We start from the raw sequence: 26,562 nt of genomic DNA, 5'->3' as shown, positions 1-26,562 counted from the left end.
CGTGCCAGAGCCACATGCAATGTACAGCACCAATGTGTCACTCTGTAAAACCAAGTCTCGCCTTGACACTGCTGCCCATCCAAGAAGCAATAAAGGATGTCGGGGTGGTGGAGAGTGAACTGGAACGTGGGGCTAGTACAAAGCCATTCAGTCCCTCAAGCCTTTGACGGCTGATCGGTGACAGGTGACCCGATCACGTTGACCTAACCGTTCCCCCGATGGTTCAATCCTTTTGGGTCTCTCAACCTCGGGGTTAAATTCACCAGCTGACCTGGCACAGTCAGGTCAAAGGACTGTCCCAGGATTGAAAGTGGCCGCACAGGTCAATAGAGAGGTAAAGAAGGCGTACGGCACGCTTGCTTTTGTCAGTCGAGGCACTGAGTTCAAGAGTCAGGAAGTTATGTTGCAGCTTTATAAAACTCTGGTTAGACCACATCTGGAGTATTGCGTTCAGTTCTGGTCGCCCCCTTACAGGAACGATGTGGAGGCTTTGGAGAGGGTGCAGAAGAGATTCACCAGGAGGCTGCCTGGATTAGAGAGTGTGAGCTATAGGGAGAGGTTGGACAGACTTGGGTTGTTTTCTCTGGAGCGGTGGAGGCTGAGGGGAGACCTGATAGAGGTTTATAAGATTATGGGAGGCACAGATGGAGTAGACAGGCGGTATTTTTTTTCCAGGGTTTTTACACTAGACGGCATGCATTTAAGGAGAGAGGGGGAAAGTTCAAAGGACATGTGTGGGGCGAGTTTTTTACACAGAGACCGGTGGGTGCCTGGAACGGGCTGCCAGGGGTGGGGGTGGAGGCAGATACAACAGAGGTGTTTAAGGGGCTCTTAGACAGACACATGGATGAGCAGAGAATGGAGGGAGACGGACCGTGTGCACGGAAGAGGAAATAGATTAATTAGGAGTCATTGGTTTAATTAGTTCAGCACAACATGGTGGGCCGAAGGGTCTGTCCTGTGCTGTACTGTTCTGTGTGTCATGTTGGCGAGGTGGGGGGGGGGAAGTCCCGAATCCCTCCCACCCTCTGTGTGGAGAAGTATTTCCCAATGTTATTCCTGAAACCCGGCCTTTAATTCCCAAGTTTTGCTTCCAGGTCCCAAACGGAGTTTGTCTCCATCCCCTCAGAGGTGGTGGGTTTGGGAGGTGCTGTCGGAGTAACCTGGGCAAGTAACCACAGGTCGTTGTGTAGACTGTGCACACTGCAGCCACTGTGCGCCGGTGGTGGAGGGAGGGAGTGTTTGGGGGGTGGATGGGGTGCCGATCGAGCGGGCTGCTTTGTCCTGGATGGTGTCGAGCTCCTCGAGAGTTGTTGGATCCGTACTTACCCAGGCCAGTGGGGAGTGTCCCGTCACACCCCTGACCTGTGCCGTGTAGATGGGGGAACGGCCTTGGGGTGTCAGGAGGTGAGACCCTCACCGCGGGATCCCCACCCCCTGACCTGCTCCTGTAGACACGCAGTGAACTAATGGAGACGCAGGAGACTGCAGATTCTGGAATCTGGAGCAACACACAAAGTGCTGGAGGAACTCAACGGGTCAGGCAGCATCCACAGAGGGAAGTGGACAGTTGGCATTTCGGGTCGAGACCCTGCATCAGAGGAGAGATAGTCGGTATAAAAAGGTGGGGGGTGGAAGGGGTGAAGCGAGAGCTGGGGGGGGGGGGTGAAGAATCACCTCCACCTATCACCTCCCAGTTGACATCATTCCCACTCCCCCTCCCTCACCTGGATCCACCCATCACCTGCCGGCTTTTCCCCACCCCTTCCCCCCACCTCTTCATCCCTCTATCTCCCCTCTCTTTCCGGTCCTGATGAAGTGTCTCGACCCGAACTGTCGACTGTCTCCACAGAGGTTAGAGCGACTGCAGAGAGGGTGGAGACGCTTCGAGAAGGAAAGAATCAAATGTTATTAGATTCTGATTTCTATATTTAGGGATGGATCCCTCTGAGACATTGGGAAAAGCAGGAAAGTTCAGGAGAACAGAGGCTGGGCTCCTTCAGTGTTTGATGACGGATTTTCAGCAGATGGAATTTCAACTGTGCAGGGCTCTGGTGAGATGCACTAGAAGCTCTGTGGACAGTCCTGTCTGGAGACAGTACAGAAATGGTTCAAGGGGCTGCCTCACGAGGAATGGCTGAGCATTTCGAGCCGATACTTGGAGTTCAGAGGGGCGAGAGGCAATCTTATTGCAACATAAGATTCTGAGGGGACTGACAGGGTGAATATTGAGAGATGTTTCCCCTGGAGGTTGGATCTAAAGTCAATGTCAAAGTCGAGTTTATTGTCAGATGCACAAGTCCGTGTGTGCACAGGTGCAATGAAAAACTTACTTGCAGCAGCATCACAGGCACAGAGCATCAGATAAGCAGCATTCACAAGAAAAACAGGAATTAACCTTAAATTATACAACAAAGAACACAATAAGAACAAAAACAGAGTCCATTCTAGTGCAAGGTGGTCACGGTGTTGCTAAACTGTAGAGATTAGGGTTGTGTCGGTTGGTTCAAGAACTGAATGGTTGAAGGGAAGTAGCTGTTCCTGAACCTGGTGGTGTGGGACTTCAGGCTTCTGTACTTCCTGCCCGACGGGAGCTGTGAGAAGATGGCACGGCCCGGGTGGTGGGGATCGTTGATGAGGGATGCACCCTGAGCACTTCAGTGGTGTTTTACATAGAACATTCTCTCCACCCTGGAATACAGGGGACTGGTGGGATCACACAAAGCTTTGGTCTCTGTATAAAGAGACGATGAGGTTGACTTGGGGATTTGTTCGACAGTTTTACACAGTGACGAGTCAGAATGGTGCTCACTCCCTCAGAACAGACCTTGCTGAGGTAACCGAGGGTCTAGAATTCTTATATTTATTTGCTTCTGGGATGTGGGTGTCAACTTCAACTGGTTGGGTGTTACGGTGGTGCGGCAGGTAGTGCTGCTGCCTCACAGCCCCAGAGACCCGGGTTTGATCCTGACCTTTGGCGCTCTCTGTGTAGAGTTTGCACGTTCCCCCCGTGACTGCGTGGGTTTCCCCCCTGGGTGCTTCGGTTCTTCTCCACATCCCAACGACGTGCAGGGTCAGTGGGTTAATTGGCCGCTGTGAATTGACCCCCCCCCCCCAGTGTGTGGGGGGGGGGAGGGTAGAATCTGGGGGGTAGGGGGTGATTGCGTGGGAATGTGGGGAGACTAAGTTGCAGGGTTACAGGGAGGTGGGGATTGGGTTGGACGAGATTGCTCTCCTGAGAGCAAGTATGGATCCCAGAGGGCTCAATGGCCTCCTCCTGTGCTGGAGTAAGTAGGGTGATTTTACGACAATCAAGTGAAGATTTGTTCAGTGACTTGAACTAACTTCCCCAGCTGCTGGGGTGGGGTTAGAATTCCTGTCTCCACTCCTGGACTGGGGCCTCCAGTTCACTGACTCCACTCCACCCCGCACCCCGAGACAAGCTGAAAGGCCTGGTCCCTGGATAAGGCCATTGGCCCCAGGGAGGTGGAGGTTCCCCACCCACAGAGTTGGGGGTCTTTGGGAAAGAGAGCTCGGAGGCCCCGTGTATTGTGAAGGGTTATGGCTGTCACATGACAGCACTGCCCCCAACCTGATTGGAAGACACACCACTGCCAGTCAAGGTTTGGCCCCGCCTCACCCATCAGTGCACAGCTGACCATTGGCCATTGTAATCAATTAGTCTTTGCTGGCACCGGGCCATTGGCCATTTTAAATTACCTGGGCTGGACCCCCCCCCCCACACCCCCCCCACCCCCCCACCAGCCCTCCAGCACTATAAAGAGAGCCACCTGTGCTCAGATCTTCTTCTTTAGTCTCTGAGGGATGACTCTGCTTTGCTGCAGGCTGAGCACTGTGAAACGGCGCTGGAGAAATCATTGGTGAGGTGTGAACTGTTGAAAGGGGTGGGAGCATCTTAGTTAGTATCCCTGGTAGCAGAAAGCCGTGCCTGCACTGAGTCAAGGGGTGGCGGGTATCGTATTGTTTTTCTTCGATTGTCTGTACCTATTTCCTTCTGTGTGTATTTTACCCTGGTGTGATTTTCCCACGCTTGCTATAAACCATGCGCGTGTGTGTTATTGCCGTTACACTTTCCATGTTTGTCTTTTGTAAATAAACCATTCCTCTCCAGACTGTGTTCAGAGTCCTTGCCTTCTGAGACCTCGTGTGTTTCACAACACCCTGTCACTTGGACGCTGAGGGAATGGTGGATCAGGGAATGTCGGGCAAGGCCGTGGTCTTACTGGACAGTCCAACAGGAGGAAGGGGAAAAGGGAGGGCTGTCTCCCGGCTGAGACAACTGCCCGCCCCTGACCTACATCTTCGGGTGTCAGTGTGGCTCGGGTGTGTGGAGCGATTCTGGCTGGGCTCACCTCCGCTCAGTCGGAGCTGCTCGTTGGACCCAGGCCCAGGAATCTTATCTGGGAGCCGGTCCCACACGATTTGAGCCGTCTCTCATCAACACCATTCCGAGATGCAGGTGGGAGGTACCTGTATGGGTAACTGTTTCATACTCTCCGCTTCCTGGCCCTTATTCACTGTCCGGACACACGGTGACAGTCGGTCTTTGCACCTGGGAGTGAGGGGGGTCCCCCGTGGAGGTCCCTCGATGCAGGGGTACTGCCCTTGCATGTCGGGGACCTGGTGGAGAGCCCTGCAACAAGTTTATAAGCCCGTACACAGATCTCCCAGCTGCTTGTCACTTCCGCGGGCTGGAGGAGACCGCGTACAACGTGTACGAGGCTGTTGCCTTCACTTGCCGATCTGAAGGGGCTGCTCCTCGTCTTCTGGTTGCATTTTCACCGCACCCTCTTCATATTTAGTCACCCCGCGCAGAGGGGGCAGGGCAGGAGGATGTCCTGGTAAACTTGCCCCTGGGGTTGTCCAAGTTCCTGTGGGTCCTGGAGGCGGGCAGCTGAAGCTGATGGTCCGGAAAACTTCTGGGGTTACATCTGTGCCTGGGTATCGGGAAAAGAGCATGTGGCCTCCATGGACACCATGGAGGTTTTCCGGGACTGCTGGGCACTGCAGGGGATAAACTGCATCCTGGATGAGGATGGGAGTATTTTAAGTTAGTCTGTGTTAATTTTGTAGTTTATGGAGTTTTGTCTGAGTGTTGTGGTATTGTAGGACTTGTAAGAAACTTGTTTTTGGGGAAAAAAGGGGAAAGGGCAGAGGAGGGGAAGGCTTCCTCTAGCTCCTGTTCCCAATGCAAGTGAGAGTTCTTGCTGATCAAGCTGCTGTCAAGTATTTTACGCTGCATTCTTTAAACCCCGTCAATGGGTTTCACACTTTCCCACTTGGAATATTTAACTTTGCAGCTCACACTCCATGTGTACAGACAAGTGCTTATCGCCTTCGACCCTGACAGCTGTTGGAGGATGGTGCTGGGTAGTTTACGGTCCCTGTGACAGTGTTTCACACGCTTGCCTCCTGAGGCAGCGCCTTCCCCTCTCCTCACACAGGCCATTGGGCTGTCACTGATTGCCCCTTTGTTGCCTTTTTCTTGCAGCTACCATCAGGCAGGAGGTACAGAACCAGGTTCAAGAACAGCTACTTCCCTTCAGCCAGAATCAGAAGCAGATTATCACTGACATATGATGTGAAAGGTGTTGTTTTGTGGCAGTAGTACAGTGTAAAGAGACAAAATCTATAAATTACAAAATAACTAAACAGTGCCAAAAAAAGAATAACGAGGTGGTGTTCGTGGGTTCATGAACCGTTCAGAAATCTGATGGCAGAGGGGAAGAAGCCGTTCCTGAAATGTTGAGTGTAGGTCTTCAGGCTCCTGTACCTCCTCCCCAAAGGTAGTAACAAGAAGAGGACATGTCCCAGGTGGTGAGGGTCCTCAGTGATGGATGCCGCTTTCTTGAGGCACCTCCTCTCGAAGATGTCCTCGATGGTGGGGAGGGTTGTGCCCGTGATGGCACTGGCTGAGTCTACAACCCTCTGCAGCCTCTTTTGATCCTGCACATTGGAGCCTCCATACCAGGCAGTGATGCAACCAGTCAGAATGCTCTCCACCGTACAGCTGTAGAAATTTGCCAGGGTATTTGGTGACATACTGAATCTCTTCAAACTCCCAATGAAGTAGACCAGCTGGCGTGCCTTCTTTGTGATTGCATCAATGTGTTGGGCCCAGGATAGATCCTCTGAGATGTTGACACCCAGGAAATTGAAGCTGCTCACCCTTTCCACCGCTGACCCCACAATGAGGACGGGTTCTCCTGACTTCCCCTTCCTGAAGTCTGTAATCAGTTCCTCGGTCTTGCTGATGTTGAGTGCGAGGTTGTTGTTGCGACCCCACTCAACCAGCTGATCTACCTCACTCCTGTATGCCTCCTCGTTGCCATCTGAGATTCTGCCAACAACAGTGGTGTCATCAGTGAATTAATAAATGGTGTCTGAGTTCTGCTGAGCCACACAGTCATGAGTGTAGAGAGAGTAGAGCAGTGGGCTAAGCACGCATCCTTGAGGTGCGCCTGTGTTGATTGTCAGCGAGGAGGAGATGTTACTACTGATCTGCACTGACTGTGGTCTCCCGATGAGGAAGTTGAGGATCCAGTTGCAGAGGGAGGTACAGAGGCCCGGGTTTTGAAGTTTGTTGATTAGTACTGAGGGGATGATGGTGTTGAACACTGAGCTGTTAATCAAATAACAGCAGCCTGATGTAGGTTTTGCTGTTGTCTAGGTGTTCCAAAGCCGAGTGGAGAGCCAGTGGGATTGTGTCTGCTGTCAACCTGTTGTGGCGATAGGCAAATTGCAGCAGGTTCAGGTCCTTGCTCAGGCAGGAGTTAGTTCTAGCCATGACTAACCTCTCATCACAGTAGATGTGAGTGGTACTGAGCGATAGTTGTTGAGGCAGCTCACCCTGCTCTTCTTGGGCACTGGTATAATTGATGCCTGTTTGAAGCAGGTGGGAACCTCCGACTGCAGCAGTGAGGTTGAAGATGTCCTTGAACACTCCAGCCAGTTGGTCGGCACAGATTTTCAGTACCCTGCCAGGTACCCTGTCGGGGCCTGACGCCTTGCGAGGGTTCACCCTCTTGAAGGATGTTCTGACGTCAGCCTCAGAGGTCACGGGGTCGCCAGATGCTGTGGGGATTCACAAGGTGTAGGGTTATTCTCCCTTTCAAAGTATGAATAAAAGGCGTTGAGCTCATCGGGGAGTGAAGCATCACTGCCATTTATGCTGTTGGGTTTCACTTTTTAGGAAGTAATGGTATGCGAACCCTGCCACAGCTGTTGTGCGTCTGATTGTGCCTCTAACTTCACACGGAATTGACCTTTTGCTCTCACGATGGCCTTCTGCAGGTCGTACTTGGACTTCTCGTAGTTTTCTGGATCGCCAGTCTTGAATGCCACTGATCTCACCCTCAGCAGACTGTGGATCTTCTGGTTCATCCAGGGCTTCTGGTTTGGGGAAAAGTCAGTATTTCTTGAACCAACTGGAACAATGGGAATCTTGGTCAGCATGGACCAGTTGGGCCAAAGGGTCAGTTTCCTCTGACCCTAATCACTACCTCATACAGCAACACTGTGACCACCTTGACCACTTTGCACTACAATGGACTTAGCTATTTTTTGTTCTAATTGTGTTCTTTCTTGCATAATTTTGTATGTTTAGGTTATGATTTTCTTGTGACTGTTGTGTATCTGATGCTATGTGTCTGTGGTGCTCTGCAAGTAAGTTTTTCATTGCACCGGTGCACACGTGGACTTGTGCATCTGACAGTAAACTGGACTTTGACTTTGAGGGGGCCTGCCTACGACTGAGGGGCTCATTGCATTCCCTGTGGAGTCGCATATAGACCCAGACTAGGTAAAGACGGCAGATTCCCTGTTGGACACTGATAAGCCAGATGGGTTTTAATGACAACCCCGTCGTTTTATGGTCCCTTTTATTCCTTTTCCAAAGGAGGCTTATTCAGAGGTTGCAGCATCACCTATTACAACACCACAGTATTTCACAATTCCCACTCTTTATGGTTTCAAGTTATAACATGGTCATCACTACCCAGAGCCCCTGTGGCACCCACCGGTCCCGGAAATCCCCCACTGTACCCAGATAATGTGTATGACCGTGTTTGTTATGTGTATGTGTTAGTATATGCGCATGTGTGGGCGTATATACACAAGTGTGCATGGATGCACTCTGCAAGTGTGTCTGTGTATGACATCTCCAACGCTTGACTGTCCTGCAAGTTATCTGAAAAGTGCTGCGGGAATGCAGGTGTGTGCCTAAGGGATAGGAAGGCCTACATTTATGTAGTAGCCTTCCTCCCCTTCCTAACGCCCAGTGTCAGGGCACGGATGATACAGGTTATGGGGAGATCAGCGAGCTCCCACTGCTCGCCTGCTGGACCCGATCTTCCAGGGAACTTCACCGGGTGACCAACCTTCTGCTGTCACTGTTCCCCTCCCCACTGTGTGTGGGAGGAGAACTCGAGCCACAGACACCTTCAGAAACTCATTCCTAATCCTCTCTCTCACGCCTGCCACAGTGGATATTTCAACAAGAAGCAAACATCCTTGATTAGTGAACAACATACCAGCACTGCTGCTTTGCTGAGAGAAAGCCGGTGCCTCGTTGGGCGTAATCAACGTGTTTGGCAGATTAGTAATGTTCCTTTAGGCAGTGAAGAGGCTTCAGTGGGGTGCGGAGAAGCTGAGAGTGTGGATAAGAACACGGCAGATGGAATATAACGTGGAGGCATTTGAGGTCATCCCTGTTAATGACCATCACAGAGCTGAGGCTCTGAAATAGTGAGAGGCCAAAGGGACCTGGCTGTGGCTGTACACACTGAAGGCCAACATGAAGACCCAGCAGGCGATCAGGAGGCCAGATGGTTGGTGTTGACGATGAGAGGATTTGACCACAGGAGTCAGGAATTAGAGGGGTCTTGGTCAGCTGGGTAAGTGGGCCGAGGAATGGCAAATGGAGTTTAAGATAAGATATTTATTTATTAGTCACATGTACATCGAAACACACAGTGAAATGTGTCTTTTTGCGTTACTGAAAGTGTTCTGGGGGCAGCTCACAAGTGTCGCCACGCGTCTGGCGCCAACATAGCATGCCCACAACTTCCTAACCTGTATGTCTTTGGAATATGGGAGGAAATCGGAGCACCCGTAGGAAACCCACACAGACACGGGGAGAACGTACAAACTCCTTCGAGACAGTGGCCGGAATTGAACCCAGGTCGCTGGCGCTGTAATAGCGTTACGCTAACTGAGGTGTTGCACTTTGGGAAGGCAAAATCAGGGTGGGACTTTCACAGTGAATGGTAGGGCCCTGGGGAGTGTTGTGGAATGGAGGGACCTAGGGGTTCAGGTACATCGTTCCCTGAAAGTGCCATCACAAGGCAGTGAAGAAGGCTTTTGGCATACTGGCCTTCAGTCAGGGCACTGAGTACAGAAGTTGGGAAGTTGTGTTGCAGTTGTACAAGAGGTTGGTGAGGTTCTATTTGGAGTATTGTGTTCAGTTTTGGTCACCCTGCTACATGAAAGAGTGCAGAGGAGATGCGAGGGACTGAGTTATGGAGAGAGGTTGGGACTGAGCTGTGACCTTATGGAGGTGTGTAAACTCATGAGGGGCACAGATAGGGTGAATGTGCAGTCGTCTTCCCAGGATTGAGGAATCAAGAACTAGAGGGCACAGGTTTAAGGTGAGAGGGGAGAGATTTAATAGAATCCTGAGGAGCAAATTCTTCACCCAGAGGGTGGTAGGTGTATGGAATGAGCTGCCAGAGGAAGTGGTTGAGGCAGGTACATTAACAATTACTAGAGGGTATAGATTTAAGGTGAGAGGGGGTAAGTTTAAAGGAGATGTGTGGGGAAAGTTTTTTTTTACATGGAGCGGTGGACGCCTGGAGCAGGCTGCCAGGGGTGGGGGTGGAGGCAGATACGATAGAGGGGTTTAAGAGGCTCTGAGACAGACATGTGAATGTGCAGAGTGGAGGGATATGGACTGTGTGCAGACAGAAGGGATTTAGTTTAATTTGGCATTGTGTTCGGCAGACATGGTGGGCCGAAGGGCCTGTTCCTGTGCTGTACTGTATAATACAACAACAATGGCTTGGATTTATATACCTTTAACACACTTTGTAGAAATATTAACAAATTTGGGGAAACACAGGTGTGCAGCAGGTAGTGCTGCTGCTTCCTGGCACCAGAGACCCGGGTTTGATCCTGACCTCCGGCGCTGTCTGTGTGGAGTTTGCACGTTCTCCCTGTGACTGGGTGGGCTTCCTTCGGGTGCTCTGGTTCCCTCCCACATCCCAAGACGTGCAGGGTCGGTGAGTTAATCAGCCCTCATTGTGTGGGTGAGGGGTAGAATCTGGGGGTGTGGGGGAGTTGGTGGGAGTGTGGGGGGGAATGGAATGGGATCAGTGAGGGATTGGTGTAAATGGGTTGTTAATGGTCACATGGACCTGATGGGCTGAACGTCCTGTCCCTGTGCTGTATGACTATATGGCTCCAGGGTTCTTGGTCTGATAAATAAACTACAGAAGGAGATGTTTGGACAACTCACCAAAGGTGCGGTCAAGGAGATCAGCTTGAAAGAGAATCAGACTGAAACAGAGTGGGGGTGTTTTGGAAGGGGATTCCATAGAGGGAGGGGTTTGGGAAGAGAATTTCTGAGGGGTAGGTGTTTAGGAAGAGATTGAGTTGGGGGGGGGTGGTTTGGGAAGGGAATTCCAGAGGGACAGAGGGAATAAGGTTCCCCGAGTTATTGGGCCAGCGGAGGTGGCCAAGGTTGCAGGACTTGGGGCTGTGGAGGGATTTGAAAACCAGGTTGAGGAGTTTAGTTTGGGGCCTGAAATAGAAGCAGGAGGAGGCCATTTGGCCCTTCATCCCTGCTGCCCTATGGCTGTTCCTCAACCTCAGCACCACTCTCCTGCCCTGTCCTCACATCTCTCGATTCTCTGAATCTCCACAAATCCATCGATCCCTGCCCTTCATACACTCAGTGACTGAACCTGTTGGGTCGAGACTTCCAAAGGTCCACCTGCCCCAGGGTAAAGAAATGTCTCCTGATCTCAGTCCTGAATGGCTGGCTCCTTATTTTCAGAATGGGACCTCTGGTTCTTGACGCCCAGGATGGGACACATCTGCCCATGTAGGTCCTGATGCAGGGTCTTGACCTGAAGCATTGACAGTTCCGCTGCCCAACCTGCTGAGTTCCTCCAGAAGGTTGTTTGTTGCTCCAGGTTCCAGCACCTGTGGTCTTTGGTATCATCCCCACCTCTGAGCACATCCTTAGGTCTGCTTCCCCTCTCCACCTGGGAGCCTCTTCCCACCACGGAGCTCGGAATCTGGTGTCTCCCATCTCCAGGTTCTTCCAATCACTATCACATTGCTGTTTCCTGGGAGCTTGCTGTGCATAGGTTGGCTACAAGAGACCACCTCACTGGCAGTCCTTCTTGCCTCACCGGGGGCTATGGAAATGCAAGTCAGTTCTTAAATGAAAACAGGAGCTTGTCATTGTTTTCTGAACCTTTCATGATGAGGATGGTAATCAGAGGGGATGGAATGAATTTTGACAAGGTGGGGCAGTGAGATGGTTTGTGTTGCGGTGCTGTGAAGTGATACTAGCTTGTCTGCTCCAGGATTGATTGAAGGCTCCTTTGTGAGTCTAATTGCTCCTGCTACTTATGTAGGTTTACAAAGACTGACACCTTCCTGCAGTCTCACCAAAAATAATGGGGTTTTGTTTTGTATGGTGGGAGTTTGTTTCTCTGTAAAGAGCAGAGTGTGACTCGAGGGAACTACTCCTGGCTTGTGGTCAGGAAGGAACCCCAGAGAATCGGTTCTGAATGGTTTGGCTCAGATTTAACAGGTCGGTGCCCATTTCTTCAGAAAGGGGCAATTGTTCTATTTTGGCTTGTCAGTTTGCACATCCTGGTCTTGTGAAATCAATAGCAAACACTCCTCACCTGGTTGTACTTCTAATTATTCATGGGGTTTTGGCAGGTCCAGCATTTACCTTCATTCCCCACCCCCATCCCCGACTGCCCCATGAGGAGGGGGTGAGAGGCCCCCCTTGAACCGCTGCAGTCCGTGTGGGGAAGGGGCTCCCACGGTGCTGTTGGGGAGGGAGTTCCAGGGTTTAGACCCAGCGACGGTGAAGGAACGGCGAGATATTTCCCAGTCAGGGTGGGGTGTGACTGGGAGGGGAACCTGCAGGTGGTGGTGTTCCCCTGCACCTACTGCCCTTGTCCTGGATGGGAGAGGTGGTGGGTTTCGGAGGTGCTGTCGGAGTAGCCTGGGCGAGTAACCGCGGGGTGTTGTGTAGATGGTGCACACTGCAGCCACTGTGCGCCGGTGGTGGAGGGAGGGAGTGTTTAGGAGGGGTAGATGGGGTGCCAATCGAGCGGGCTGCTTTGTCCTGGACGGTGTTGATCTCTTCGAGTTGTCGGAGCCACACTCACCCAGGCCAGTAGGGAGTGTTCTGTCACAGGAGCAAAAATACTTTGCTCCAATTATACAGGGTGTGGGTGACACTTCTGGTCTCCTCACCTCTGAAAGGGCGAAGCTGCCCTGGGGGAGTCCAGTGAAGGTTCAGCTGTCTGGATGGGACTGTTTGAGAACAAACTGGGTCAAATAAGCCTGTAATTCACCAGAGTTTAGAAGAATAAGAGGGGATCTGACTGATGTTCTCAATATCATATTCCCCTCTCTCCTGAGACCCCTTGATGCCTTTTGTATCTAGAAAGCTATCTCCCTCAAATATATTCAGTGACAGCCTCCACACCCTCTGTGGTGGAGAACTCCCCAGGGTCACCAGCCTCTGGGTGAAGGCATTTCTCCTCTGCTCAGTTCGAGACCTCTTACTCCGTATCCTTAGAGCAGGACCCCTAGTTGGAGATACCTCCAGCCAGAAGGAAGAGGCAGCCTGCCTCTCATCCTCCTCAATTCCAGTGAATACAGGTCCAACTGACCCCTGTCTCCTCGTACAGCCTCCCAGGGAGCAGCCTGGTGAACCTTTGCTGCACTCCCCCTCTGGCACCACCTCACCTCTTTGTACATCAACATTACCCAATCTGTCACCATTTAAAGAACACTCTGCACTTCCATTTTGCTTACATCACATTTATTCATGTTATGTTTCATCTGCCATGTATCTGTCACTCAACTTTCTCAATCTGCACACAATCCTCCCTAGTTTAATGTCATTGAACTAGTCAATACTGGGACTGCAGATGCTGGGATCCAGAGCAACACCTAACCTGCTGCAGGAACTCAGCAGGTTGAGCAGGAATTGTCAATGTTTAGGGTTGAGACTCTGCATTATTTGAGAAATATTATTTGGTTCTCCCTTCCAGACCATTGATGTACTTTGTCAGTATCTGGAGCCCAAGCACTGGTCGCTGTGGGACCCACTAGTCACTCATTCCTTACCACCCTGACAAAGACCCATTCACACCTCCTGCACTTGCACCTGATCTGTCAACCTGTTGTAAATCCAGGCCAGCACATTGCCTCCGATCCCATGTGCTCTAATTCTGCAATTCACCTCGAGTGTAGGACTTGAACAAAGGGCTGAAAATCCAAGTACCCCCCACCCACTGGTTCTCCCTCATCGACGGCACCAGTCTCACCTTCAGGTTGGTCAAACACTGCCTCCCTTTCAGAAATCCATGTCGATTGGACTAATCTCATTGGTATTTGCAAAATAGAACAGAACACAGAACAGTACAGCTCAGGAACAGGCCCTTCAGCCCACCATGTTGTGCCCAACTAATTAAACTAGTAATTAAACACCAAACTGAACTAATCCCTTCTGCCTGCACAATGTCCACATTCCTCTGTTCCCTGCACATTCATGTGTCTGTCCAACAGCCTCTAAACCCCTCTATCGTATCTGCCTCCACCCCCACCTTGGCAGCTCGTTCGAGGCACCCACCACTCTCCGTGTGTAAAAAAAACTTGCCCCGCACATCTCCTTTAAACTTCCCCCCTCTCACCTTAAATGCATGCCTTTTAAATGTGTTATCACACCCTTTATAATAGACATTAACTGTTTCCCCTCTGACATTAGGTAACTAGTCTAGGGTACCCTGTTTCCATTTGTAAACAGTGGGGTTACATTTGCCACCTTCCAATGTGAAGGAACCGTTCCACAATCTGTGGAAGGTTGCAAGGTGATGAACAGCCCATCCATGGTTTCCATGGCTACCTTCTTCGCTTGACAGTGAAAATATTTCATTCCATCCTCGTCAGATCACAGATCAATGCAGACTATGCTGGAGAAGGCTGCAAAACAGTACCCACTAAGGGGGAGGGGGGAAGAGTAGGTGCCAGAGTTGGATGATGGTGCCTTTGACGTGGGTGAGCTGGGCACTGCCAGTGTCTCTGTTGTAAAATCCAACCCTTGCTTGGCACATGCTGGTTCCCCATTGAGCTGCTCCTGATGTGAGTACCATCTCCACTGGCGCACACTTTTGTCATGGATCTGGGAAGTCGAGCGTTTACCGCCCCCCCCCCCCGTCCCATCCCTGACTGCCCCATGAGAAGGAGGGGGTGAGCTGCCCCCTTGAACCGCTGCAGTCTGTGTGGGGAAGGGGCTCCCACGGTGCTGTTGGGGAGGGAGCTCCAGGGTTTAGACCCAGTGACGGTGAAGGAACAGTGAGATATCTCCCAGTTAGTGTGGGGTGTGACTGCGAGGGGAACCTGCAGGTGGTGGTGTTCCCCTGCACCCGCTGCCCTTCTGGGTGGGAGAGGTGGTGGGTTTGGGAGGCGCTGTCGGAGTAGCCAGGGCAAGTAACCGCGGGGTGTTGTGTAGATGGTGCACACTGCAGCCACTGTGCGCCGGTGGTGGAGGGAGGGAGTGTTTAGGGGGGTGGATGGGGTGCCGATCGAGCGGGCTGCTTTGTCCTGGATGGTGTCGAGCTCCTCGAGAGTTATTGGATCTGCACTCACCCAGGCCAGTGGGAAGTGTCCCGTCACACTCCTGACCTGTGCCGTGCAGATGGGGGAAAGGCCTTGGGGTGTCAGGAGGTGAGTCGCTCACTGTGGGATCCCCACCCCCTGACCTGTGCTGTGGAATAGAGGTTGAAGATCTAAATCTACTATCTCCATACCAGGGTAGCAGGCATTCTCGATCAACTCTGCTACTCTGTAGCCTCCAGAAATCTCAGGAACAAGAGTCCATGTGAGAAAGGGTTGTCTCAGGAACCGGACCCTGTCGGTGTGGAACAAACCCGATGATCTCAGGAAGTCCCCACTGAGCAGAGGGTTACGTGGAGGAAGCTGAGTCACAGCCTTGAGGCTGAGCTCACGACCCAGATGTACACAAGGAGCCCCAGCAGTTTACACACTGACACCATCCAGTCACCCTACCCTGCACTGCTCCTGACTCCAGCATATGAAACGGTGGACAGACTGCTGCCCCAGCTCTGTGCCACCCCTCCAGGGCCCTGGCCTTCTCTGTGGAACTCTCCCCCAAGTCCATTCCCTTGATCGTTCCTGATTCCCGTTGCTCCATCATTGTTGGCCACGTCTTCAGCTGCCCGAGCTCTGAGATTCCCTCCCTTAAACCACTCTGTCTCTTCCCCCCTCCCCTCTACAACCCCTCCCTCCGAGACTGATACTTGTAGTTTGCTGTTAGTTATCAGGTAACCTGACCCCCCCCCCCCCCACCCCTGCCGTCCCCTTCTCTGCCCCCACCCACACCTTTCCATGCCCCATCGTGCCCCCAGCCCCATCACCCTCTCTCCCCTCCACTTAACTCCATCTGTCCATCTCCCACACACCCCTCCCACTGGGTTTCCTCCCCCCCCCCCCCCCCCCCCCCCCCACTGTTCCCACCTCCCTTATTTGGTTCCAGGCTCCACCGTCCCCTCCTATCAGATCCCACCACCTGCAGCCCTCTGTCACCTCCACCCATCACCTCCCAGCCTCCGTCACCATCCCCACCCCTCCCTCCTCCATCTGCCGATCACCCCCCCTCACTTGGATCCACCCATCACCTGCCAGCCCTTGCCCCGCCCCCTCCCCTCACCTCTTTATACTGACAATTGCCCCTCTGCTCTTTCAGTCCAGGTGAAGGATCTCCACCCGAAACATTGACACTCCCTCTCCATCCACAGACGCTGCCCGACCCACTGAGTTCCAGTGGTTTGTTTCTAGCTTGCTGTTGGGTTTGTTGTTGAGCTGAAGTTCCTGTGCACTGGGACCTCTTGTAGCTTTAAATAAAAGTTATGGATCATTAATGCCTTCAGCAAAGGCTCACCAGATCGATACCTGTGATGTGGGTTTGTCCGACGAGGAGAGATTAGACAGACTGAGTCTGCACTCTCCAGAATTTAGAAGAATTAGGTGATCTCATTGAAATGTATAAAATTCTTAAGTGGTTTGGCAGCATAGATGCAGGGAAGATGATTCCCCTCCCTGCGGTGTCTGAAACCAGGGTCACTGTTTCAATGGAAGGAATTGTCCATTCAGGACATATGAGAAGAAAAGTCTTCACCCAGGGGGTGGTGAATCGTTGGAACTCGCTACTCAAGAGGTTCAGACACTGTCTTCAAAACAAGGATCAATAGATTTCTGGACATTGAGAGGATGGAGGCGTGTGAACCAGTGGACCGACAAATGGCACTAGCTTGGATGGGCATCTTGGTCGGCATAGATGAGTTGGGCTGAAGGGCCTGTTTCTCTGCTGCATTACTCTGCAACTCCAGTGCAGGGGAGTGGTGCTGCAGTAATGCATCAGCCATGAGTGGGAGAGCAGAGAGGATGGGCAGAATGTCTGTTCACTGGTGAAGCACTCAAGGTCTCCCCTCACCAACACCCACACTGCAGGGAATGAAGCAGTCCTCTCTGAGATGTTCCTCAAACACTGGGCCAGTGCAATGGAGAAGGGGAGGTCTGGGCTGACACCAGCTTGTGGGTGGGAGTCAGTTATGGGCCAGAACCTCCAAGGGCTCAGGGTGACACTCTGAATCACCCTGTGGACAGTTGGAGGGACAAGGTGCTGACGGACACAGTGCGGTGGTTCACCCAGGAATTCGGGGACCGCCGGGACTGATCCAAGCACTGGGGCAGAACCCTCACAACCCAACCCGCTGTCCTGCACCGATGTACACAGAATAAGGCTGGAGCAAAATACAAACTGCTTGGGAAAAACTCAGCAGGTCAGGCAGCATCTGTGGAGGTAACAGGAACATTGACATAGAACACACAAGAGTCCAGCACAGGAACAGGCCCCTTCGGCCCACCATGTTATGCTGAACTAATTAAATTAGCAATTAAATGCCTCACTAAACTAATCCCTTCTGCCTGCACGTGATCCACATCCCTCCATTCCCTGCACATTCACGTGTCTGTCCAACAGCCTTTAAAACCCCTCTATTGTATCTGCCTCCACCCCCACCACTGGCAGCCCGTTCCAGGCGCCCACCGTTCTGTGTAATAAAACTTGCCTCGCACATCTCCTTTAAACTTTCCCCCTCTCACCTTAAATGCATGCCCTCTAGTGTATGGCATTTCAACCCTGGGAAAAAGATACCGGCTGTCTACTCCATCTTTGCATCTCATAATTTTATAAACCTCCATCAGGTCTCCCCTCAGCCTCCACCGCTCCAGAGAAAACAACCCAAGTTTGTCCAACCTCTCCTTATAGCTCATGCCCTCTAATCCAGGCAGCATCCTGGTGAACCTCTTCTGCACCCTCTCCAAAGCCCCCACATGCTTCCTGTAATGGGGCGACCAGAACTGAATGCAATACTCCAGATGCGGCCTAACTTGAGTCTTGCGAAGCTGCAACATAACTTCCCGACTCTTGAACTCAGTGCCTCGACTAACAAAGGCTAGCGTGCCATATGCTGCCTTTACCTGCTTTACAAGTTCTTGGTCTGATGAGGAATTAGTGCGAGTCAGCTAATGAGGACCCTCCAAGGCATGAGACAAAGGGAGAGGTGGCGATCAAAGCCCAAGAGGTTGAAGATAGATCACTTTATTTAGCGTTCCACATTCAGCTTGATGGGGCAGTGCATCTCAGTGAATAACTCACACTAATGTGACTGAACAATGTTGGCAATATTGTTATCAGCACTTAGTGGTAGGGTCTGTCCCTCAGCCCAGACCAAATGTGCCTGCCTTTTTAATATTTAATGATCATAGTGCCTAACAATAGGAAGGAGTTGCTCGCCGCGGAAGCCTTGCATTAGTTTGATGAGCTGTGTCATTAGTGCATGGAGAGATTATTGATTTTAATCAGCCTTGCCTTGAAGATTCTCCAGATGTAATTACATCTCGTGGAGAGAGGTGAGCAACTAGCTCGTCCCTCCCCCCACTGACCCTGATCCACCAATCGTTCTTGACCTTGACTGGACAGGGTACATCCATACGTGACGATGATTGGGCTGGCTGGGGCTCCTGGAGAGATGTGTCCACTTGTGGAGGACACCTGGATTAGGGAGGGAGGGATTATAAAGACGAGACGGGCAATTAATCCCATCGGGAATTCTGGAGAGCAGGGGGATGTGGACCTTGCTTCCAGGGTGATGTTTGTGGGAGGGAACAGCAGCAGTTGTTTAAGGAGGAGATGAATAAACCCACAAGGGACAGAGGGAGGGACATGGGAACGAGGGGGGTGTGGAAGAGGAACATGGTGTGAATGGACTTTTGTAACTTCTGCCCTGAAGCTCTGTGGGTGCTCAGTCATGGAGCTGGGATTCAAAGCTAGCATGGGGAAGCTGGAGATTGGACTGGTTTATTACGGTCACATGTACCGAGATACAGTTGAAAAACTTTTGTCTGCGTGCCATCCGGACAGATCGTTCCCTACATCAGTACATCAAGCGACTACAAAGGGAAACAGAATGTAGTGTTCCAGTTGCAGAGAGAGTGCAGTGCAGGCAGACAATAAGGTGCAAAGGCCACAATGAGGTAGATTGTGAGATCAAGAGTTCATCTTTTTCGTATGAGAGTCCATTCAAGAATCTGATAACAGTGGGATAGAAGCTGTCCTTGAGCCTGGTGGTACGTGTTCTCAGACTTGTAGCTTCTGCCCGATGGGAGGGGGGAAGAAGAGAGAATGTCTGGGGTGGGAGGGGTCCTTGATTATGATGGCTGCTTTCCTGAGGCAGCGGGAAGTGTAGACAGAGTCCATGGAGGGGAGGTTGGTTTCTGTGATGGACTGGGCTGTGTCCACAGCTCTCTGCGGTTTCTTATGGTCTTGGGCAGAGCAGTTGCATTCGGATAGAGCATCTGTAAAACTTGGAGTGGGTCATTGGGGACCTGCCAAATTTCCTTTGCCTCCTGAGGAAGTAGAGGCCCTACTGTACTCTTTCTTGGCAGTATCGTCCATGTGGTTGGACCGGGACAAGTCGTTGGTGATATTAACACCTAGCTCTGGAGCAGGACAAGGCCCAGACTCTGCCCTGATTGTGTAGAACAGGCTCGAGGGGCTGAATGGCCATCATCTGCTGCTCTTGAGTTCCCATAAACACTTTACGAGAGAGGGTGGCCCTGGCTGCTGGTGGGCTGGAGGGCTCTGAAGGGGTCCCAGCCTGCACCATCGCAGGGCGCCCAGCCTCTGGCACTCTGCCAGGACACTGGATGATGCGTTCCCTCTGACACCTCGGTGCTGTGGACAGACTCTGGCCCAAGCATGGTCTTCAGACCCAGGAGCGGAGGGAATGTTGAAGCTGGACATTGGTGCCCAGTTGTGGTGGTTGGACCAGGCTGGTGTGGGGTCCTGGAGAGGCCGTGGGAGAGATCTGCTGAAGGGATCTGGTGTGGAGAGATCTGGTGTGGGGGGGATCTGCTGAGGGATCCAGTCTGGGAGAGATCTGGTGTAGGAGAGAGTTACTGGAAGGGATCTGTGAGGGGCATAGACAGGGTGAATGCACTCAGTCTTTTCCCCAGGGTTGGGGAATCAGGAACTAGAGGGCACAGGTTTAAGGTGAGAGGGGAGAGATTTAATAGGGACCTGAGGGGCAACTTCACCCAGAGGGTGGTCCGTATATGGAACAAGCTGCCAGAGGAAGTGGGTGAGGCAGGTACATTAACAACATTTAAAAGACACTTGGACAGGTCCATGGATGGGAAAGGTTTAAGAGGGACATGGGCCCAAACGCAAACAAATGGGACTGGCTGGGACCAGTTGGGCTGAAGGGCCTGTTTCTGTGCTGGATGTTCAATGATTCCCAGTCAGAGTGGGGTGTGACTGGGAGGGGAACCTGCAGGTAGTGGTGTTTCCCTGCACCCACTGCCCTTGTCCAGGGTGGGAGAGGTGGGGGTGGGAGGATGGGAATATTGAAGTGGGGCTGTAGCTTGTCGAGGGGCTGATGTGGGTGGTGAGTGCAGGGGAGGACAGGAGAGCTGGGTGGGTGTGAGCTGACAGACCGTTGACGGGCGGGGAGAGTGGGAACCTCTCAGGTTGACTCACAGGGAGGTGAAAGGGAAGAAAATCCTCAGAGGTGAGGCTTGAACGAGAAGGAGAAAAGGCAGGGCTGGTCCTGAGGTATGGGAGGTCTGCGAGAGTGTGCACAGGGACCAGGCAGGGAGCACTGCCCCCTGATCGCACCACGGTTGATAACACTTCTTGTGGAGCCACACTGTTAACTGTCGCTCACTGTCTTCCCTCCCCACAGGCTCGGAAGAAGCTCTCCTCTCTGGTAAGTACCCAGTTTCAATATGATGCACTGTTGCACCCTCTCCAACAAGGCCTTGGCTCCAGGATTATCTCTCTGGTTGCTTGTGTAACACACTATCTGACAGACTCCATCCGGGGAGGTCTTATTGTATCCTCTGCCCCTTCACTGACACAGAAATCCAGTGTAGCTTTAACAAGTTATATATGCCCCTCCCTCTGATGCACCCCTGCACACTCCTGATCGCTCCTTTGAGATCTGTCTCCTTGCTTTTCCTGAACCCATCTCCCCTCTGGGGCTTTGTGTTAAACTACATCCCTGAAGCTCCATTTGAGTTGGTGATGAACATTTCCAACTTTATTCTCCACAGAATTTCTTCCCAATGCACCTCTGACCCTGACCTGGTCTCTGTCAAACTCTTCGTTTCTCTGCTTCGTTTTGCTTCCAGGTGAATTGCTGGATGTTGTTGCATTAAACTGTGTTTGCCCCACAATAGCCCACGTGTAGCAGCTTTTGGCAATGCTTCATGGTATTTGCATCTACAAAAGGTTGATGTGTAAGCAGTAGTCACAGGGGGGCCGGGGTGGTCACAGGAAGGCCGCGCCTGGCTGTGGTCAGAGGAGACATGGAGGGTTTCCAGTGCAGAACCAGAGAAGGACGGGTGGACAGGAGACGGATGGGTGCTCTGGAGAAGGTTGAGAGGACCTGTGGTAGGGCTTATCCTTCTCTGATAACACAAGCTGCAGGGAACAAGGTTTGGGCAATTGCAATGGGGCAGAGGGATGTGGGAAAGAGCAGTTTTTATGCAGCCAGTGGTAATGTGTTGGTATTGGAATTGGGATGTGAATGATGGAGAAATGGGGGGCTATGTGGGAGGGAAGGGTTAGATCGATCTTAGTGCAGGATAAAATGTCAGCACAACATCATGGGTCAAAGGGCCTGTACTGTACTGGAATGTTCTATGTTCTAATGCTCTCTAATCCAGGCAGCATCCTGGTGAACCTCTTCTGCACCCTCTCCAAAGCCCCCACATCCTTCCTGTAATGGGGCGACCAGAACTGAATGCGATACTCCAGATGCGGCCTAAACAGAGTTTTATAAAGTTGCAACATAACTTCCCTACTCTTGAACTCAGTGCCTCGACTAATACAGACAAGCATGTCATACACATGCTTTACAATCCTGTTGATTTGCACAGCCACTTTCAGGGAGCTAGGGACTTGGACCCCAAGATCCCTCTGTACATCAGTGTTGTTAGGGGGGCCTGACATTACTGTGTACTTTCCCTTTAGATTTGGTCTCCCAAAGTGCAAAATGTACAGACAACAAACAACACAAGTTATACATGAAGTATACCAAGCAGTGAAGAAAAAGACCTTGCAAAACAAGACATCAGTGCAAAAAAAACCCCACAATCAGCGAAGTCCACGGCAGTGCAAGAGGTGGTCCATAGTGTTCCGTTGCTGAGGTAGGGTTAGGATTGTGCAAGGTTGGTTCAAGAACCTGATGTTTGTTAGAAAGTAGCTGTTCCTGAACCTGGTGGTGTGGGACTTCAGGCTTCTGTACCTCCTGCCCGATGGGAGCTGTGAGAATATGGCCTGGCCTGGATGGTGAGGATCCTCAATGATAGATGCCGCCGCCTTGTCCCGAGCTCTGTCACCAGGGCAGACGGGGAAAGGTTCAAGGATGTGAAGAAATGCCCTGTCCCCACCAACCCCTGGGGATCTCTGTCCTACCACCGCTCACCGTGGAGAAGGAACGTTGGGGATGGGATTGAGAACCTGGAGCCCGTGCACCGGGAGTTCACAGAGACCCTGTGTGAGTGGTGGAAGGAGCGCACCCCCTCACACACTGCCCACACACCCCGTCAGACACCACCTGCCCCATCTGTGGAACGGTCTGTGGTCCCCACATCGGCCTCATCAGTCACCTCGGGACCCACAGACCTAGGGTGGGAGCAGGTCCCCCTCGACCCCTGGGGACTGCCTGGGGAGGGGAAGAAGATTAGCTGCAGACATAAGTAAACCCAGATTAGTTCCTTGCAAACTGAGCTCACTGAAGAATAAATGAAACTTCTTGTCACAGGGGATGACAGATGTTTTTAATAATCCAGGAGACAGACTGGCCCACCGGGCAGCTCGGTGTGATGACGGGAGGGGTTGCTCATATTTTGGGAGGTTATCTGCTGAGCTGGCTCCTGCAGAGCAAGCCCTCTCTCTGCCCAACATGCTCCTTTGAGTTTTCAGAAAGGACTCTCACCTCTTCGAGGGCAAAGCACAAAGTAGGAGCAGGAGTAGGCCACTCAGCCCCTCAAAACTGCAGGATCATGGCTGCTCTGCCCCAGGCCTCATCCCCTCCTCTGCCAGTTCCCCATCACCCTCAATCCCCCAATCTTTCAAACAGTTATCTCCCCCCCCCCCCCCCCCCCCCCCCAAGTGATCTGGCCTCCACAATCCATGGGGTGGAGAAGAATTTCAGAGATTCCAAAACCACCCCCCCTCTACGAAAGTGGTGATGCAGGTAGACGGTGGTGAAGAAGGCGTTTGGCATGCTGGCTTTCATCGGTCAGGGCACTGAGTACAGGAGCTGGGATGTTATGTTGCAGTTGTACAAGTCGTTGGTGAGGCTGCATTTGGAATATTGTCTTCTGTTTTGGTCACCCTGCTATAGGAAAGATGCCATGAAGCTGGAAAAGTGCAGAGGAGATTTACGAGGATGTTGCTGGGACTCGAGGGTCTGAGCTATGGAGAGAGGTTGAGCAGGTTGGGACTTTGCTCCTTGGGGCATAGGACCTTATAGAGGTGTAGAAAACCATGAGGGGCATAGACAGGGTGAATGCACTCAGTCTTTTTTCCCAGGGTTATATGGAGGAATTTAAAATAGAGGGATAGGTGGGAGGAAGGGGTTAGATAGTCTTAGGAGAGGTTTAAAGGTTGGCACAACATTGTGGGCCGAAGGGCTTGTATTGTGCTGTACTGTTCTGATTCTATGATAGGGTTGGGGAATCAAGAACTAGAGGGCACAGGTTTAAGGTGAGAGGGGGGAGATTTAATAGGAACCTGAGGGGCAACTTTTTCACCCAGAGGGTGGTCTGTATATGGAACAAGTTGCCAGAGGAAGTGGGTGAGGCAGGTACGTTGACAATGTTTAAGAGACACTTGGACAGGTCCATGGATAGGAAAGGTTTAGAGGGATATGGGCCAAACGCGGGTAAATGGGACTGGCTTAAATGGGCATCTTGGTTGACAGTTGGGCTGAAGAGCCTGTTTCCGTGCTGTATGACTCTGTGAGGTACATTTAAGGTGAGGGGGGGAGGAGTTTAAAGGAGATGTGTGGGACAAGTTTTATTTTAGTGGTGGGTGCCTGGAATGTGCTGCCAGGGGTGGGGGTGGAGGCAGATACGATAGAGGGGTTTAAGAGGCTCTTAGAGAGGCACATGACTATGCAGGGAATGGAGGGAGGTGGACCATGTGCAGGCAGAAGGGATGAGGTGTCATTAACAATGAGTTCAGCACAACATGGTGGGCTGAAGGGCCTGTTCCTGTCTGTACTGTTCTGTGTTCTATGAATCTGAGTGTGTGTTATTTTAAACTGAGTGTCGGTGCCTCTGGTAATGCAGCACTCCCTAAGTACTGTGCTGCAAGTTCAAGCTGAGACATTGTGCTCAATTTCTGGAGTGGGACTTGACCCCACAACCTTGTTAAAGATACGATGCTCTAAGCCACACCCTTACCCCCAGGCCTTGTCGGCATTGGAGGTGCCTGTCGATCTGGCTTTGAGTCACCAAAGCGGGAGTGTTCTGGTGGGGCTGGGCTTGCCTTCCTTGGAGCACAGGAGATTTAATCGAGGTATGTATAAGGAGTTGGGGTCTGGTCAGGGTGAACGCGATGGACCTGTGTCTAACAGAGATCAGTAGCTCGAAGCAGGGGGAGGACATTCAGCCCCTCAAACCTGGTTACTGGAGCTGGGAGGCAGTGAGTGTTCGTCGCCCACCGTGTCTGATGGATGGTGAGTCCAGGTACTCCTGGGAGGAATGGGTGGGTCGGTGTGGAGGTTAGCAAGCTGTTGGTAGTTGGAGGTTGGAGCAGTGTTGTAACTGGCAGTTCTCGCTGGGCGGGAGACAGAGGTTGTTTCCTCAGGGTGGGGTGACGAATCAGAACCAGATTTATTATTGCTGACTTAGATATTTGAAATCTGTTGCTTTGTGGCAGCAAATGACTTTTAACAGTAGTGTAGCAGTTAGCGTAACACTATTACAGTGCCTGCGACCCAGGTTCAATTCCCGCTGCTGTCTGTAAGGAGTTTATATGTTCTCCTCATGTCTGCGTGGGTTTCCTCTGGGTGCTCTGGTTTCCTCCCATATTCCAAAGACATATGGGTTAGGAGCTGTGGGCATGCTATGTTGGTGCCAGAAGCATGGTGACACTTGTGGGCTGACCCCAGAACATTCTCAGTAATGCAAAAAGACACATTTCACTGTGTTTCGATGTACGTATAAATAAATATCTTAAATATCTTTTAAAACAAAAGGACTAACGAGGTAGTGTTCATGGGTTCATGGACCATTCAGAGATCTGATGGCGGAGGGGAAGAAGCTGTTCCTGAGTCATTGAGTGTGGATCTTCAGGCTCCTGTACCACCTCCCCAATGGTAGTAATGAGAAGAGGGCATGTCCCAGGTGATGAGGGTCCTTAGTGATGGATGCTGCCGCCTTGAGGCACCACCTCTTGAAGATGTCCTCGATGGTGGGGAGGGTTGTGCCTGTGATGGAGCTGGCTGAGTCTACAACCCTCTGCAGCCTCCTCCAATCCTGCACATTGGAGCCTCTGTACCAGGCAGTGATGTAACCAGTCAGAATGCTCTCCGCTGTACATCTGTAGAAATTTGTCTTTGGTGACATACCGAATCTCCCCAAATCTTTGGAATGTTCTTCTCCCAAGGCAGTCGTGACTTTATGTGAAGGATATACAAGGCCAGGATCTGTAGACTTTGTACCTTGAGTGAAATCTTTTCCAGTGATTTTGAATCTGCAGAAGAGAGGCTCAGTGGCGTGGCGGGTAGAGCTGCTGCCTCACAGCCCCAGAGACCCGGGTTCGATCCCGACCTCCGCCGCTGTCTGTGTGGAGTTTGCACGTTCTCCCTGTGACCACGTGGGTTTCCCCTGGGTGCTCCAGTTTCCTCCCATGTCTCGACACTGTGTGGGGTCAGTGGGTTAATCGGCCCCCCTGGTGTGTGGGTGAGGGGTAGAATGTAAGGGGGGGAGTCGATGGGAGTGTGGGGGGAATGGAATGGGTCAGTGTAAATGGGTGATTGATGGTCAGCACAGACTCAGTGGGCCGAAGGGCCTGTTTTAGTGCTGTTACACAGTCAGTGACCCTGAGGAACAGCCACTAATGGGAGCAGGCTTGAAGGCTCAAACCATTCTTGTCCACGCACAGGGTTAAGTGTCCCCTGTCATTTGATCACAGACTCCCCGCCTGTCCACAGGGGACCGTTGTGCCGACAGAGATAACATATCGTCTGGAGCACTCATTACAGACGAGAAATGATCTCATTTCCAAGTTTAGTTAAGCGATTGAAAATATTCACGTCAGGAGCTGGTGGAGAAGTACGGTTCAGAATAGAAATTATTCCAGGAGTCAATTGTCAACACTTAACGTGTTCATACAAGACTAAAGCAGCAAAACTCCCCGATGCCTCCAAGGACCATCAGATTCACTGAGACACCGGCCCCCAGGCAGTGAATCCCAATTCAGACAGGTGGGGCAGCGCGTGACGTACAGCGACTGGGCACAGTCACAGGGCAGCGCGTGACGTACACCTACTGGGTACGATCGCAGGGCAGTGCGTGACACAGCGACTGGGTACGGTCGCGGGGCATTGTCCACACCAGAACACCCCATAATTGGGAACATCTGCAGCTCCAGCCCACATAGCTAAGGGCTGTCCAGGAAGCAGA

General features: G+C 51.9%; 1 protein-coding gene across 2 annotated transcripts in view; it reads left to right on the top strand.

Annotated features, from left to right (window-relative positions):
* LOC127586968 (neurexin-2-like) overlaps positions 1-26,562 on the top strand; it is a 760,879-nt gene that overhangs the window by 115,122 nt on the left and 619,195 nt on the right. The window contains exon 4 of one of the 2 annotated variants that reach the window (XM_052045023.1): positions 20,604-20,627. The exons of the other annotated variant lie outside the window; for it this stretch is intronic. Within the exon in view, the coding sequence (XP_051900983.1) occupies positions 20,604-20,627 (24 nt within the window). The remainder of the gene's footprint in view (positions 1-20,603; positions 20,628-26,562) is intronic. 2 annotated transcript variants of the gene reach the window in all.

Source organism: Pristis pectinata, chromosome 38 (assembly GCF_009764475.1).
Source record: "Pristis pectinata isolate sPriPec2 chromosome 38, sPriPec2.1.pri, whole genome shotgun sequence".
Taxonomy (NCBI): Eukaryota; Metazoa; Chordata; class Chondrichthyes; order Rhinopristiformes; family Pristidae; genus Pristis; species Pristis pectinata.
The sequence above is the reverse complement of the archived record's forward strand: the minus strand, read 5'-3'. Positions and strand labels throughout refer to the sequence as shown.